The sequence below is a fragment of the Chionomys nivalis genome, chromosome 3 (genome assembly GCF_950005125.1).
Source record: "Chionomys nivalis chromosome 3, mChiNiv1.1, whole genome shotgun sequence".
NCBI lineage: Eukaryota > Metazoa > Chordata > Mammalia > Rodentia > Cricetidae > Chionomys > Chionomys nivalis.
In genome coordinates this window covers 64211240-64227891 of record NC_080088.1, presented here as the reverse complement: position 1 = coordinate 64227891, position 16652 = coordinate 64211240, and the positions used below count along the sequence as shown (strand labels likewise).

Here is a 16652-nt window from a genome sequence, read left to right as displayed (position 1 = left end):
ATAAAGAGAACCAACTGCTCTTTCAGAGGACTTGAGTTCAATTCCCAGCACACATGGCAGCTCACAACCACCTGTAACTTCAGCTCCAGGAGCTCTAATGCACTCTTCTGTCCTCCACAGGCACTGTACATAGATGCAAACATACTACACATGTAGGCAAAATACAAATTCATAAAATAAAACTAAATTGAAACCACTGTGATCAATTATGATATTACTGATGAATATGACCTTAGATAAATAATCCTTCGAGAACAGGAAGACAAAGTTCTTGCAGGAAAATAAAACTCAACAGAATAGTTCCAAGCGAAGTTTGAAATAAATCTAAATGACTATTTCACCTCTGAAAACAGCCCGTAAATTACTTGGTTATTGCTTCTTTCAAATAAAATTTATATCCCAGTTATCCTTTTGCCAACCAATAACCCAGCCCACACTAGGCTCTAACCTCAATGGAAGCAATCCTACAAAATGGAAATACAACAGATGAACATTCTACTGTGAACATCCTCCGTACCTACAGTCAAGAAAGGCAAATGTGTTATAATACATAGTTGAAACACACTTCTTAATTGGTCAACAGGACCCAAGCATGTATAATACCCATAATCCTAGTACTAGGGAGGCCAAGGCAGGAAATTTTGGGGCTCATTACAGCCTGAGCTAAACAGTAGGTCTGGGGCCAGTTTAAGCTACAAAATGAAACTTCTATCTCAACAGATTGATCCACCAAATAATAAGGCAAGTAGTAGCCAATGGGAAGAACCAAAAGTACTTCAAAATAAAAGCACTGAAAACTGTTATTCCCGGTACTTTTCTCACTTTAGTAAGACAACCATCAGGAACCCTGCCTCTCTTTTTCAAGTATGTAAATAAAACTGAGTTGCATCACTCCCAAGGATTTAAAGGCAAAACTGTAGTCACAGATAAGTTATATTACATTCTAGGGAAAACTAAAAGATTTGAAGATGATTCATCCAGTAATCTCTATTACCACTACAATCAAAGTTATTAGCTGTGCATGGTGGCACTTGCCTATAACACCAGTATGCAGGAGGATCTTCAGAAGTTTGAGGCTGGCCTGGTCTATACCATGAGTTCAAGGCTAGCCAGTGTTACACAGTAAGAAAGACCCCCCCACACACATCAAAAATAAAAAAAAATAAAAAAAAAAAGGAAAGTTCAAGGTGGGGTGTGATATTACATTATTCTTTAAAAAAAAAAAGAATCCACGGGTACAGCCTTTAATCCCAAGAGAGAGAGGCAGGCAAATTTCTGTGAGTTCAAGGCCGGCTTAGTCTACGTAATGAATTCGAAGCTAGCCAGGGCTGCGCGGTGAGACCACGTCCCAAAATAACTAAATAAAAATAAAAATGCATATTTCGGAAATTGAAAAAAAAAAGTAAAAATAAATGAATAAAGAATCCACTACAAATCCACCCAGTAATCACCATGCCCAGGATCCCTCAGGTGATCAAGCACCAGTTAGCAGTTTCCTTCCCAGTGTAGCTGCACCACACAACAGTCAGTCATCTGAGATGACCCTATACTACTGAATTTTACTGCTTCCCCAGTGCTTCCATTCTTCAGCCCAATTGTGGAAAAGAGCACTGTTCCTAAATATGAAAGCTGTCACTTTCACTGACGGTAGCACTGCTAAAGCATCAGAGAAACACATCATGCTTGTCTGTGCAGACAGGAGACCTCTGAGTGGAAAGGTGATGCACAGCAGGCAAAGAGCCTAAGACAGACACACACAGACACACATAGACACACACATTCCCTCTAAATTCACTGCTCTACACCTGTGGAAACAAAGGCAAGCAATATAATTAAAGTCAATCACAAGTGACATCTTAAGTGCAGTTTGCTTTTAATATTTAATATATATGCATGTGTATGTATATACCCACACACACATATATATTCACATCTGTTGAAAACAATGTATATTCATTGTACATCAAGTCACAAAGAACACCTGAGATTCCTCCTAGTCTACCATAATTAGAAAACATGTTTGTTCCTGTAACCTTAGCTCCCCCAAATGTCACAAACAAAAAATAAATACACCACACACAAGGTTCATGAGACTGCACATAAATGTACCACACACATCTTCAAACAACATAATTCACTGGAAGAAAATATTAAAGGCTACAGTCATGACAGAGATCAGGAAAGGAAAGATGACGGCAAAAGAAGAAAATAGGTCAATGTGCGACAAAAAGGGTATTTTAGTCATGGGACTTAGAATGAGCACTTGGATCTCCTCAACGCAGTTTCAGTTCCTCAAGGAGGACAACACTGAATCCTTAGATTTAATTAATTTGGAATAGTTAACATGGTCAAAAACAGAATCTCTAAGACAAGAGCAAGAATATCACTGGTCAACAAAGAAACCAGACAAATGTTTATAAAGACCTGCAGTCACAATCTTGCTTCTAAGATATTCCAAGTTGCTCATTCTAATGCCCAGATCTTTAAGGCCAGCAGTCATTTAGGAAGCATTTTTTTCCATGTATGGTATATACTGTTACTTTCATAAATCTTCCACATCAATCCTCATTATAAAACAAATATAATCCAAGCATCCTACCAATCTATCTAAGTAAATTCAAATGGTATTTTCAAATAGTTTTTTCCAGTTGCATAATGGCTACTGCTTAGTTAGATTTTCACGAAAGAGAAAACGTAACTCAGGCATAAAACCTCAAGAGGGTCACAGCGCACAGCAGCTCTAGTTCTCTCATGACTTCCATATTCAACCACCTCAGTTTAGTGTGGGGCCTAGACTGCAACCCACAGCCCTGAACTAACTCAGCAGTGCCCCTGAACATGAAAGAAAAGGGGTGTTCTTTCTCTAACACTGAGAGCTGCGGTCTGGGATCTCATGGGCTTCTCTGTAAAACTGAGCACCTCCAGTTAGGCAGGGCAGAGTGAGGACTGTGGCAGAACAGCCGCACACACGGCCTGCAGTAAAGCTAGTGTCACCAGCCATCTCTGCTTCCTTCTCACCTACGGTTGAGCTCTCGCTATCAGCATGGGCGCAGCTCTGAGATACATAATTCTTTTTTGACAGGAGTTGTTGTCTATGTACCAAAGGACATTTATTTAGCAGCACCAATGGTCTCTACCCATTCTATATGTCAATAACAACCTCTCTCCCTTACGTGTGATAACCAAAATTGTCTGCAGACACTGCCACTCCCTGGCGGAGGAGGAGAGAGGGTGTTGGACAGAGTTGCCACTGAACAAGAAGCGAAGCACTTCACACAGAAGCATCACTAAAGGAAACTTAATCTTTATGCACCAAGATAAGGACTCTCCTTTTCTAAAAATAAAGCTCCAAAAAGTGCTTTCTAAAACCACAGAACTAATCCAGAAGGGGTCTATTTGCAGGACTTGTGGAGCTTACATGCTAATAAACTGCCCTGTTATCTTTACTGCCTCCCAAGAACATTTTTAGAGGTAGAACTTCACATGAATAAAAACTTAAAAATTAAGAACCATATTTACAAATTTTGAAGAGACAGTAGTAAAGAATATATATATTTACCATTCGAATTGTGCTTGAATAACTGGGTAGGGTGACACTTAATCCCAGCACTGAGAAGGCAGAGGTTGGCAGATCTCTGAGTTCCAAGATAACCTTGGCTACATAGATAAACTGTCTCCAAAAACCAAAAGAAAAAAAAAAAACATTTCTAATTCAAATATTTTGTTCCTTAAAAGACCCATCTTTTAAGCAAGTAAACCCCTCTTTAGAATATGCCTGCACTTCCTATTTAGAGAAGGTTAGAGATTTCTTCAGAGAAGGTTAAAAATTTTATGTTTCCCTAGGCCTGTGCCTTTCCAACACTAATATCTCACACGAGAAGGGTGACCTGAGCCAGTCTGAGCTGAAATAATGTAGCAATAGTGAAGTCACCAAAAGAAAATACAGCTATGTCATTATCACAGAGGAGGTTCAGCTAAAGGACCTGAGCCCCACAGGTCTTTCCGGCTCGGCCCTCTACTAGTGACAAACAAGCATTGCACTGCTTTGAGAAAAATGAAACTGCAGTTGACTTCAGATTCATGCTGCCACTGCATACCACAGTTATTCCACCATGCAGCACAGAGCACAAAGTAGCACTCTACATCGTACACAGCAAGCCTGGAATCTAACCTGGATCTCAGGCCTGCTTCATTACCAACATAAAACTCAGGAAGTCACCATTTAGGTAAAAGGTGATGAAAATGAGTTGATGCTCTAAGTCAGAAATGCCAATCCTTGAACACATATTAGCAAGGCACATCACGCATGTCATAAAGACAATGGGTAACATTTGGAAACAGGTTCTAATGTAATACAATCTGTCCTTCAACTCTCTATGATCTTTCCTTCTACCCTCATCTCTCCTGTGCTGAGACTGTGTGCTACAACTTTTGGCAAGGTGCGATGTTAAATGTTAAAGTTCTTGTAGGTTATGATTAAATAACAGCGATCTACAGACTAACCTGTACATTCTATCAAGAGTTCTCGGGAGCCGGGTGGTGGTGGCGCATGCCTTTAATCCCAGCACTTGGGAGGCAGAGGCAGGTGAATCTCGGTGAGTTCAAGACCAGCCTGGTCTACAAGAGCTAGTTCCAGGACAGGCTCCAAAGCCACAGAGAAACTCTGTCTTGAAAAACAAAACAAAACAAAAAAAAGAGTTCTCGGGAGGTAGAGGCAGGCGGATCTCTGAGTTTGTGACCAACTTGTTCTACAAGATCTAGTTCCAGGACAGACTCCCAAGCTACAAAGAAACTCTGTCTCTAGGGGGAAAGGGGGGGGGCTCTCTACTGTAACATCCTCACACTAGGTAACAAATTTTTCTTTCCTTTTGCCAGAGGGATCTCTGTGCTATCTGATAAATCAGTTATTCCACTCCCTTTAAAAGCACTGCTTACACAGAAATGAGCAAATAATTTTCAAATGACTGGTACTAGTCAGGGAAAGCTAAAGGCCACATTAAATTAATGCATAGCAACTGTCAGAACAAAAACACAGAAATAAAATCGCAGAAAGTGTCTCCTCATCATTATCTAAGAAAAAAAAAATTTTGTTTACATGATTGTCATTTACCTTCTAATCAGACTAGTGAAAATATAATAGCATGCATATAAAGCATATAAAACATAAACTATAAATCAGGCAAAAATTACAGAATTAACTCTCAGCTGGGTGGTAGTGGTATATGCTTTTATTCCCAGCACTCATGAGGCAATGGTAGGCAGATCCCTGGGAGTTCAAGGCCAACCTGGTCTACAAAGTGATTCCAAAACAGCCAGGGCTACACAGAGAAACCCTTCTGGGGAAAGAAAAAAATTAACTCCCATCTTTTAGGATAAAACAGACTGAAACATTCGAGTGAGCACATACACACATACAGAGGATTGGAATGGAAGAGACTTACGAAATTCTCAAAGTCCTAAAAAACTTATATTAAGTATTGAGTTTTCTAGGACTCCTTACCAAAAAAGAAAAAGAAATGCCAGGCACAACAGAGGAGGCTGAAGCTGAACACACAGAATAACAGAACAAAGTACACAAGTGGGAAAGCCAGTATGTACGTGAAGAATCAACAGTAATCAACAGCTCATTTCCAACCTGCGGTGGCTGTGTGGTGGTGAAACGATACTCTCCTTGTTTGTCTCGACTGAACACAACCTTCCAAAGGACCGTGTCAAGGAAGAAGCTCTGAGAGATATTCCAGTGAGTTAAGAATTAAAAACGCCAGGTCATTCCTTTTCAACATGCACATTTGCTAACATTCATACAATGTTGCATCATTAATATAAAAAATGTGATTTGCTTTTCATATGGCAAACTTCAGAAAATACTACAAAAGGTTAAGTAACTTTTGTAACAAATACAAGTCATAAAATTCTTGATAAAAACAAGACTAAATTTTCTACAAATCAGGTTCTGGTCCCCAGTGCTTCCCTAAATTAACAATGTTGATGATCCATGGTCATTTTCTTAAAGAGTTACTTTTACTTAATATCTAGTATCAATTCTGTCTTCATATTAATTCTGTCTACATAACTATACAAACATTTCATCAGCAACCAACACAAATAATTCTCTACATAACAAGAATAAGAGATGAACTTACACAGTAGGAAAAGAATCCTAACACAATCTTAAATGTGCTTTCTAGAATTTTTGAACAGAAAATACATTCTATAGAATGTAAAATGATCGGCTACAAATATCCATACTCCCATCTCATCTCAATTTAAAAACCCAAGCCATTTTTCCAAGTGGCACACTCTACTTTCTGTTGGGAACAGAGCTCTGTGAGCCGCCCGGACACCTGCTCTTCTCTTTACTCACTGCTCCTTTTTGCTATCTCACTATCTAATGCCTCCTATATTCATGAATGCAACTCCATCAAATCTAGATAGAACTGCAGAAAGGTCTGATCAGGAAGTTGAAACAATCTGCCTAAAGAGAGTGTGGGCTTCTGTACAATATCAGCTGTTCTCCCACCATTAGTACCTTTAAATCACCCAAGAATCCCCAAACTGGGTGCTTACCTCGACCGTGATAGACACGAAGGCATTGATAAGAACAATGATAAGCATATGTATACGCCACTGGTATGGTACACATACAATCTAAAGGAAAAAAATTAAGTTAGTCTTAATTGATATTATAGCATTATATCATGGTATCTGAAGTCATGCCTGTAATCCCAGTCAGTACTTAGGAGGCAAAAAAAGGAAGATCATGAGTTCAGTTAATCCTAGATATCTTATAGGTACAAATCAGAGTGGAATACCTGAGACCTTATCTCAAAAACAAACAAACAAATAAATAAATAAATAAATATCTGAGTTTATCAAAACCAATGCTATGTACCTATATGTATATACATATTTACATAGGTACATGTATATATACATATATAAAATGCAAATACACACTTTATCCATTTAACTTTTGGTAATACCACAAAGTATGCATCTTTTCACACAATAAAACTATCTCACAATTTAAAAAGTGATTGCTCTCACCATCAAATCTTTTTTGTTTGTTTTTCAAGACAGGGTTTCTCTGTGTAGCCTTGATTGTCCTGGAACTCACTCTGTAGACCAGGCTGGCCTCGAACTCATAGAGATCTGCCTGCCTCTGCCTCCCAAGTGCTGGGATTAAAGGTGTGCATTACCATTGCCTAGCTAGCATTAAATCTTAAGATACTCAAAAGTCTAAGCTACTCTAATCTACAGTATTACAAATGTCTAACAAGTTGTTGTTGTTTTTTTTTTTTAAAGATAAAAATCTTTCAAAAATAAGGCAGAGACACTAGAGCAATGGCTCTGTGGTTACGAAACATGTGCTTCTCAGTATCCAGATCTGGTAGCTACATCTGTTGGCTACCTGTTAACTCCAATATCAAGGAATTAAATGCTGTCGTCGTCTGGCCTCTGTTAGGCCCTGCAATCAGCATGTACATTCCTCCAGATATACATATAGTTAAAAATAAATCTATTTTTAAAAATGAGGTATATACTAATTTAATGCTGGTCAAATTAAGTTGACATTCTCCTGTTCAAGCTTCTAAACAGCTAGAACTACACCCACACACCATAGTATCTAACACTAAAATCTGATTGCTCTCTTTGACCTAATGTACTTCCTATTAACATACTACTGTTCTAGTAAAGTTTGAGATGAGAAGACTGCAAGGGATGGATGCTAGAACACCAACCAGACCAGGGATAATGAACCAATGAAGCTCAAGAAAAAATAGAAATATTTTCAGAACAGGGAACAGCAAAAACAAAAACAAAACCATAAAACAAAAACACTAAGAAAGAGTGAGAGAGGCATCAAGAAGAGAAGCAGCAAGATGGAAAGAAAACACGATACATTTAGCTTTAAGCCTCAGCTTCTAGATATCGTATGTGTGTATGATGTATACACATACTTATGCACACACAACACAGGAGGTCAAAGGAGGATGTCAAGTTTCCTGTTCTATCACTCTCAAATATATGTCCTTGGTGCTGGGATTAGAAGCATACACAACCATATCCAGCATTTTATGTGGGTTCTGGGATTTGAACTTAGGTCCAGCAAACATTCTTGGCCCTGAGCTAGTTCAACTCCAAAGTTAAGCTTTTTAAAATGCTCATTTTGGACAACTGCTATCACTTAGTATTCAGGTCTACCACTCAATAGTTACAGCTAAACTCAGGGTACAGACTGAACAGTCTTTAACTTACTGATGCCAACTGCAGGCAAACCATTGAGTACAAGGGAGATCAGCTGAGCACTGAGCGAAAAGAGGACATGTTCAGAAAAATGGGGAATTAATGTTTAAAGATGGGTCAGAAAGAAAAGAGCCACAATGGAGGATCTAGAAGGAGGATCACGGAGGGCAGGAAAAAGCCAAAGGGAAGAAAGCACACAACTTAAGGGGAAGATGTCTCAAAGCACTAGCCTGGTTACATGGTTCAGTATTTTGGGAACTAAAGGCCGGGGGTGGGAGGGAGAGGAGGGGTTAGAACAAAAAACTTCAAAGAACACACACCCATTGCACGTAACTAAGAAGGTGGTCTTGGTCAGGGTAGTTTTAGTAGTTCAGCCATGCTAGGTGGCAGAGTGTATTGAGGTGAGCATAATATGTGTAATAACAATTAACTAAATGTCTCAATCAAACATATGAACACAGTCGTGCACTGCTCTTCAAAGTTCAATAATGCAGTTTTTATGAAAAGACTCAAGATAAAATTTCCTACAGCTAGGGTAAGATTTGTCACTTTTCCAAACTCATGTTGAGATGAGATGTGTTGTTAAGAGGCAACGGGGTCTTTATAAGCAATTAGTTTAAAGGGATTCCATTTTCAAGAAAGGACCAATGTACTTTCTGCTAAGACAGTTTAAACCAAGAGCAGGTTGTCCAAAATGAATTGGGCTTCCCTGGCTCTTTGCACGCCAAATTCAAAGTCCACCTTTTGGCTCTGAGGAAAATGGAAATCCTCACTGAAAGCTGATCAGATGCTGCTGCAGGGCTCTCAGACCTCCAGAACTTTAAGCTAAAAGGATCAAAACAAAACCTCCTCTTCTCTTTATAAACTATCTTTCAAGTAGTTTGTTATGGCAACAGAAAACACTGAAAGGGCTAGAGTGATAGCTCAGTGGTTAAGAGTACTCAAGTTCCAAGCACTAAAATGGTGGCTCACGAATCCCTACAACACCAGTTCCAAAGGGTCAGTGGTATCCTTTCCTGGCTTATTTGGGTACCAGACAAGCTGTGGCACAAATACACACAAGCAGCAGTACATATAGATATGTGTAGACCCATACACATACACAAAAAAATCTTTTTAAAAATGAAAACATGGGACTAAACCAGGTAATGGTGGTGCAGCTCACACCTTAGTCCCAACACTTGGGAGGCAGAGGCAGGAGGATCTTTCTCAGTTCAAGGCCAGCCTGGTCTATAGAGTGAGTTCCAGAATAATCAGAACTGTTACACAAAGAAACCCTGTCTCAAAACAAGCAAACAAAATAACAACAACAACAAAAATCACACACAGAGCAGAAGAGATGGCTAAGAGGCAAAGAGAATGTGCTGTTCCTCCATGGTCCCAAAGTTAGTTCCCAGAACCGACTATCTGGTGACTCACAAACTCAACTCTAACTCTGGTTCCCGAGGATCTAATGCCTCTGGTCCCTGAGAAAAACCTGCACTTAAATACACATATCTACATGTAAACACACGCACGTGTGTGTATGTATGTATATTATGTGTATATGTATGTGTGTATGTATGTATATTAAAAATCTGAAAAAAACAAAATAGTAAGAACAAAAACACACTCCTAGAAACTCCATTTTTGTGCTGGCCTATAAATACATATCTATTTGTGTTATAAAACTTAGAACACCAAGATATTGTTAATAACCTAAATGAAACTAGTTTAAAGGGGGGGTCTGCACTACAGATTTCTCTTGAATCTTCTTCTTTAAAAACAAGGTCTTGGGGCTGGAGAGATGGCTCAGAGGTTAAGAGCATTGCCTGTTCTTCCAAAGGTCCTGCGTTCAATTCCCAGCAACTACATGGTGACTCACAACCATCTGTAATGGGGTCTGGTGCCCTCTTCTGGCCTGTAGGCATACACACAGACAGAATATTGTATACATAATAAATAAATAATTTTTTTTTTTTTTAAAAAGGTCTCACTTTGTTTCCCATGGTAGCCTCAAACTCCTGAGCTCAAACAATCCTTGGTATCTCATGTTAGTGTAAATAGATATGGCTTTTGTTCCCTTGACATACCAATCCTGCAATACATTGAACAAAAATGTACAAAACATCTCATGGAGAAAATTACATTACTGAATGGAATCTCACTGTTAACTCTGTGAGACAGACCTTCCTTTCCAAAAAGAATCTGACTAGAGATGCAGGAATTTAATCATGGGTGCCACCATCCCATGGGCTTGGGGGTCCAGACTGACAAAGACGGAAAAAAAGGATCACCTTCCTATTCAACAGCTACAACACACACTGCAGAGAGCAAAACCCTTATTTACGCCACGCCCCCAATGTGGAGCCTCTGGGAGCTGCACCTTTCAATTCAATGCAACTGTGCTTTTTATTTTCTATTATTTAATCTCCACCCTGTGCATGTGTTTCTTGGTGGTTTTGTCTATGTGCTGCTGTTAGGTTTGGAGACTGTCACGTTTCTTCACCCATTAGGCTTTCTTTTAACTATATCTTCCATCTATGCTTCATCTCTTCAATGTCTTTTCCTTTTTCACCTTTAATCCCTCCTCTTTTGGCCTCTCAATTATAACCTTACACAGCCTTACCAATTCCTATTATCTGTGAACCCTAACAGTATCTCACCTTCCCTCTCCTTGATTCTTTCCTCAAAGCTGAATTCATACTTATTTTTACCCTCACCCACCCTACTTTGATCCCAATCCTAACCTCATTAACTGAAATACTCCACTATTATCAGTGGTAGTTCATTTTCCAACAGACTCAATTAGAAGGAGTGCTGTGGTTACTGTATTCACCTCAGGAAATAAACAGAGCCTATTACCATAACTCCTTTCTGAACTAATCCTCAACTCTACCATAGCTAAGTCTCACTTGAACATGATAAGATGTACTTATTAAATAATAAACAAAAAAAACCTTTCAAAAATTGCTAATCCTACAGTAATGGCATCTAGTATAAATGAATTATATGAAACCCCTGGTTGAAACATAAAAGATAAGTATACTTGGGCTGGAGAGATGGCTCGGCCGTTAAAGGCTAGGCTCACAACCAAAAATATAAAGAGTTCGGTTCCCAGCACCCACGGCTGTCTCTCCAGCCACTAAAAAAAAAAAAAAAAAAAAAAAAGATAAGTATACTTGAAGATATCAAACAAAATAAGCTGCTGAATAAAAACATAAGCAATTGAACAAAACAGAGAAGGCAATATAAGGCTCTAAAGAGGAACTCCAGAGATGGAAATACTAAAAACCAATCATCTGCAATGCTGGGTGGAGACAGGTCAAATAAAAAGCTCCCTGCAAAGTTCCACCAACTGAGGATCGAGGAGAGGAGAGAAAACGGAGGAACGAGAACAACCCAACATAGACAAAGAAAGTATAAAGTTGTTAGTGAGAATTTATAATAATGTGTGACATTTTGTAAAGACCAAATACAGGCATAGGAGAAAAATCTTATTTTAAAGGGAAAGAGAACATTAACAATATTTCTTCACATTAGGAAAGATGCCAGCCTAGTTACAGGATGCATTTGGGGCCAAACAAGACCAGAAAAGGAGCTCCTCAGTCACGGCTAATTAAACAGCAAACGGAAAGCAGCAGGATAAAGATGAAGGCAGCTCATCAGGAGAGCAGAGGGCAACTGAATTTAAAAAAAAAAAAAAAAAAATACATTTATTTATTTATTATGTATACAATATTCTGTCTGTGTGTATGCCTGCAGGCCAGAAGAGGGCACCAGACCCCATTACAGATGGTTGTTAGCCACCATGTGGTTGCTGGGAATTGAACTCAGAACCTTTGAAAGAGCAGGCAACGCTCTTAACCTCTGAGCCATCTCTCCAGCCCCTGAATTTTAAGAGCCAAAAGGCTTGTAATGGTGTCTTTCAAGTTCTGAAAGACAACTGCCAACCCAGAATACAAGGATACTTTACCCCAAACTGTGATGTGCTTAAATATGCCTGAAACAAACTACCTGGTGTCAGTTTCTCTAAGTTTAAAACAACACTGGCTACTGAGTTGTGTTGAACTGGGTTCCCTTTCTCTTAACATTGTGGTGCTTGCAGAGCGCCCACAAGAAAGAACAAGACTAGCCGGGCGGTGGTGGCGCACGCCTTTAATCCCAGCACTCGGGAGGCAGAGGCAGGCGGATCTCTGTGAGTTCGAGGCCAGCCTGGTCTACAAGAGCTAGTTCCAGGACAGGCACCAAAGCTACAGAGAAACCCTGTCTCAAAAAAAAAAAAAAAAAAAAAAAAAAAACAAGACTCCACTTGGTCAAAGCTATCTTGAAAAAAATAACACTGCTTAAGGTATAAGCATAATTGATTTCTAGTTATGCTAAAGAGCCACTGTAACAGAAGCAGCATGGTAATAGCAAACAACAATAACAACAAAACCTCAGATATGGAGATCAACAGAATATAAAAGAGGATCCACGTAAGAGCGTACACAACTATAAGGTGCCAAAAGCACAGATAGTAAAAAAGGTAGCATTTTCAACAAAGTATGACAGGGAAATTGGAGACCAAAATGTAGAACAAAACTAGTGCCTCATCTCAACTCTAGATGGATAAAAGAACCTCAGCATAACACCTGAAACTTTCTCAAGAAAAAATAGAAAGCAGATATTAAGATAACAACTTTGTGAAGAAAAAAAAAAAAAAAAAAACTGACTGCTCAGGCAGGAAATAAGACCAATAACAAATAGGGTTTCATAAACAAAAGTTTCTATATAGCAAAACCACCACCACCAAAATCCCTGTCAATCAAGTGAAAAGGGAGCCTATACAACGGGTTAAAAAAAAATTGCCAGATACACATCTGACAGAGGATTAGTATATAGAATATACAAAAAATCAAGAAACTAAAAACTAAGGAAACAGTGCCCCTCCCACCCAGAAAAAAACAAAAAGCAAACAAAAGGGGGTACTGAGCAGAGAAGTCTTAAAAGAAAAAAAAAAGCTGGAAAATAAACATTTAAAGTATTCAATACCAGTAGCCACTAAGAAAACTGAAACTGCTTTGAGACTGCATCTTACCTAGTCAGAATGGCTACCTTCAAGAAAACAAACAGTACGAAATGCTGGTGAAAATGTGGGGAAAGACCCTTAATCCACTGTTGGTGGGAGTATGAATTAGCATAGCCACCATGGAAACCAGAGGTTTCTAATTGAAAAACAGAATTACCATGATCCCAGCAATACCACTCCTGGAAACGTTCAACGATTTCATATCCTACTCCAGGGATATTTACACTTCATGTTCACAGCTGCTCTAGTCACAACAGCTAGGAAATGAATGGATAATGAAAATGTGCTGCACACATAATTTATTCAGCTGTAAAAATTAAATTATGTAAATAAAAATGAAATTATGTAAAGGCTATAAAGAAAAATGAAATCACCTGCAAAAAGATGGATGGAACTGGAAAATGTACTAAGTATAACAACTTAGGTCCAGAAAGACAAATACTTCACACTCTCTCCCATATGGAGAGGAGCTAGAAAAGGCTTATTAAGAGGGAAAGGAGAGCCGGGCAGTGGTGGTGCACGCCTTTAATCCCAGCACTCGGGAGGCAGAGGCAGGCGGATCTCTGTGAGTTCGAGACCAGCCTGGTCTACAAGAGCTAGTTTCAGGACAGGCTCCAAAACCACAGAGAAACCCTGTCTCGAAAAAACCAAAAAAAAAAAAAAAAAAAAAAAAAAGAGGGAAAGGAGACCTTAAAGGGGATGGAGAGAGTGGCACGCATGTAATATAAAAGTAGAGGGAAAAAGTGGTAGTGGTTAGGCAGGGTTTCAGGTGATGGAAAGGTTTAAATAGGGCTGGGGTGATGGGGAGGAAGAGAGAGGAGGGGGGTGAGCTAGTTTAAAATGTGCATCCAGGGACTGAAGAGATGACTCAGTGGTTAAGGGTATTGCGGAGGACCCAGCTTCAATCTCAGCACCCACAAGACAGCTCACAACTGTGACTGTCAACAGCTGATCTGACTCCCTCCTTCTGGTCTCTGGGCACTGCATACATGTAGTGTACTTACACACATGCAAGCAAACCACTCACACAAACAAATAAAAATAAGTGTTAAAAAAGTATATATCAGAAAGAGAAAAACTGAGTTTAAAAGAAGTATCATGTAAGGGTGAACAACATTTTCCCCAGAAGACATAAATTATTGCATGAAAATTATCAATGTCAGGTGTGGGATACTTTCCTATAAACTATGGGTGAGGTAGAAGTATTGTTCTGAAATATATAAAGATCCCTTACAAAATCATAATAATTTGGAGAGTCCGGTACTACCAGGAAAAGATAAAGAGAACTCAAGTATAAAATAAAGCCCCTAACAGGATGAAAAATCACAAACTTTACATTTGGGGAACTGAAAGATGTCATAAGAACCACTGAAGGAAGACACATGGGAAAAGATATGCCAATGAACTAATCAGGTGTAACCAATAAGATCAATTTAATTGTGTTCTTTTAGAGCATCGTTTAGTAAATACAACCACATCTTAGACAAAGGAAAAGAAGCAATATTGGGAAAAACAAATGGAGGTACTTTAATCTTTCTTCAGTATCAAACATCAGAAATACCATTTAGCTGTTTACCTTCCATATAACAGTACAACGCCACTTTCTATGAACGTCTTAATACTGTTACCCCAGTTACCATCAACCATGACACAAGTAGTGAGTGCTAAGCCTTACCTCAAGAACCTGGTCAACAGAGGCAACTGGATGCAACATGATGAATAGTATGAAAACATACAAAATAATCACAGATATAACAAAAAAATCTGGAAAAGAAAGGAAAATTAGGCATTTCCTTTAAATTAAAAGGTGCCAAACACCAAGCAGCATATAATTACTTCAAGATTTGCTTTAAATACCTCTACTTAAGATGAAATATAAAAAGCATATGCTGTTATTTCCTACAGTATAAAACATTCTGCAACCCCACCAGACATCTAAAGTCCATTAGCTTCAATCTTAAACGTACGCCAGATAATAGTAGCACATGCTTTAATCCCAGCATTCCAGATACAGACAGATTTGAGTTCCAGGCCAGCTAGAAATATATAGTTAGATCTGTGTATAAAGTGATTCCCCTGCTGCAATTCTACACTTACAAATGGAAATCTAATATTCTACTTCACAAGTTATCCAAAAGTTGTTATGGTAGTTAAAGAAAATGCTAGTTGGAAACACACAAATACCAGTAAAAATGGGGAGAAAAGTAAAGAACTAAAAGAAATAGTCACAGGCAAGTATGATGGCACAGAACTGGAAAGCAGAGGTAGGAAGACTGAGTTTGAGATCACCCTGACCTGCAAGGTAAGATTTATCTCAGGAGAAGAATGAATCAAAATGGATGGATTAAAGGATGAAGTTCCTGAAGACATAACCCATATTAGATACTTTTCAAATCTTACTGCATAATTTTGTTCCTGATAAATATATTCCTTAGTTAAGAAGTTTGTTATATTTACTTAAACATATTTTCAAAAGTTGCTGAGTTCCCCCCAACATCTGACTTCTGAAAACCTGCCAAGATTTCCATAAGAGAAAAAAAGTTATCTTCCACTGGAGATAAAACAGCTACTATGGGCTAGGAGATGCTTGGCAGTGGAATACTTGCTGCTCTTCCAGAAGATACAAGTTCTGTTCCCAACACCCATGTCTGGTAGCTCACACTGTATCTTAACTGCAGCTTCAAGAGAATGTAATAACCTTTTCTGGCATCCGTGAGCACTGCATACATGTCACACGGAGATGGAGATGGAGACACCCATAAATAAAAATAAGCCAAGAACTACTCAAAAAAGTTAGATGTCACATGGCTTTTCATAAGCACACAATTTTTTGAAAATAATCTAAGAATTCAACAAAGAATGGAAAATCAACTATTCAGGGAGGTAGGAATGTCTACCCTCAGATTCTGGGTCCTCTTAGAATTGTCAGCAAAGTGAGCATTTAGCAATCCTGCTAAAGTACAAATGCTCTTCACTAGAGACAAGTGCCAGAGTACGTTATGTGTTGCTGGTGATTGCGGGTCTGGGGCAAAGTGGTTAAGCTAAGAACAGCTTGGGCTATGGACACTGTTAGATATGAACAAAATCTAAAATAAGTTAGTTTGGTGGTACATGTCTACAATTCCAAGATTTGGGAGACTGAAACAGGAACCACGACCAGTTCAAGGCCAAAAAGCTTGAAACATCACCAGTTCAAGTCCAAAAAGCCTAGATTGGATGGCAAGACACTATTTCCAATGTTCTCTAACAGGTAAAATCAAGTCCCAGCTGACTGTAACACAAATCTTTCTGACAGAAAAGTATTTCTTGCCTATTCCCTAATATAATACATAAAGCAAAATACACACCTATGATT

The 16652-nt window shown here is 38.8% G+C and overlaps 1 protein-coding gene across 4 annotated transcripts in view; it reads right to left on the bottom strand.

The window, feature by feature from the left end:
* Nucleotides 1-16652, bottom strand: part of Atp13a3 (ATPase 13A3) — an 85771-nt gene that overhangs the window by 4471 nt on the left and 64648 nt on the right. For 3 of the 4 annotated variants that reach the window (XM_057764047.1, XM_057764046.1, XM_057764048.1), the window contains 3 exons: nt 14973-15061; nt 6568-6648; nt 5636-5725 (listed from right to left, as the gene is read on the bottom strand). In XM_057764047.1, coding sequence (XP_057620030.1) covers nt 5636-5725; nt 6568-6648; nt 14973-15061 — 260 coding nt within the window. The remainder of the gene's footprint in view (nt 1-5635; nt 5726-6567; nt 6649-14972; nt 15062-16652) is intronic. The other variant, XM_057764049.1, reaches the window with a different exon arrangement.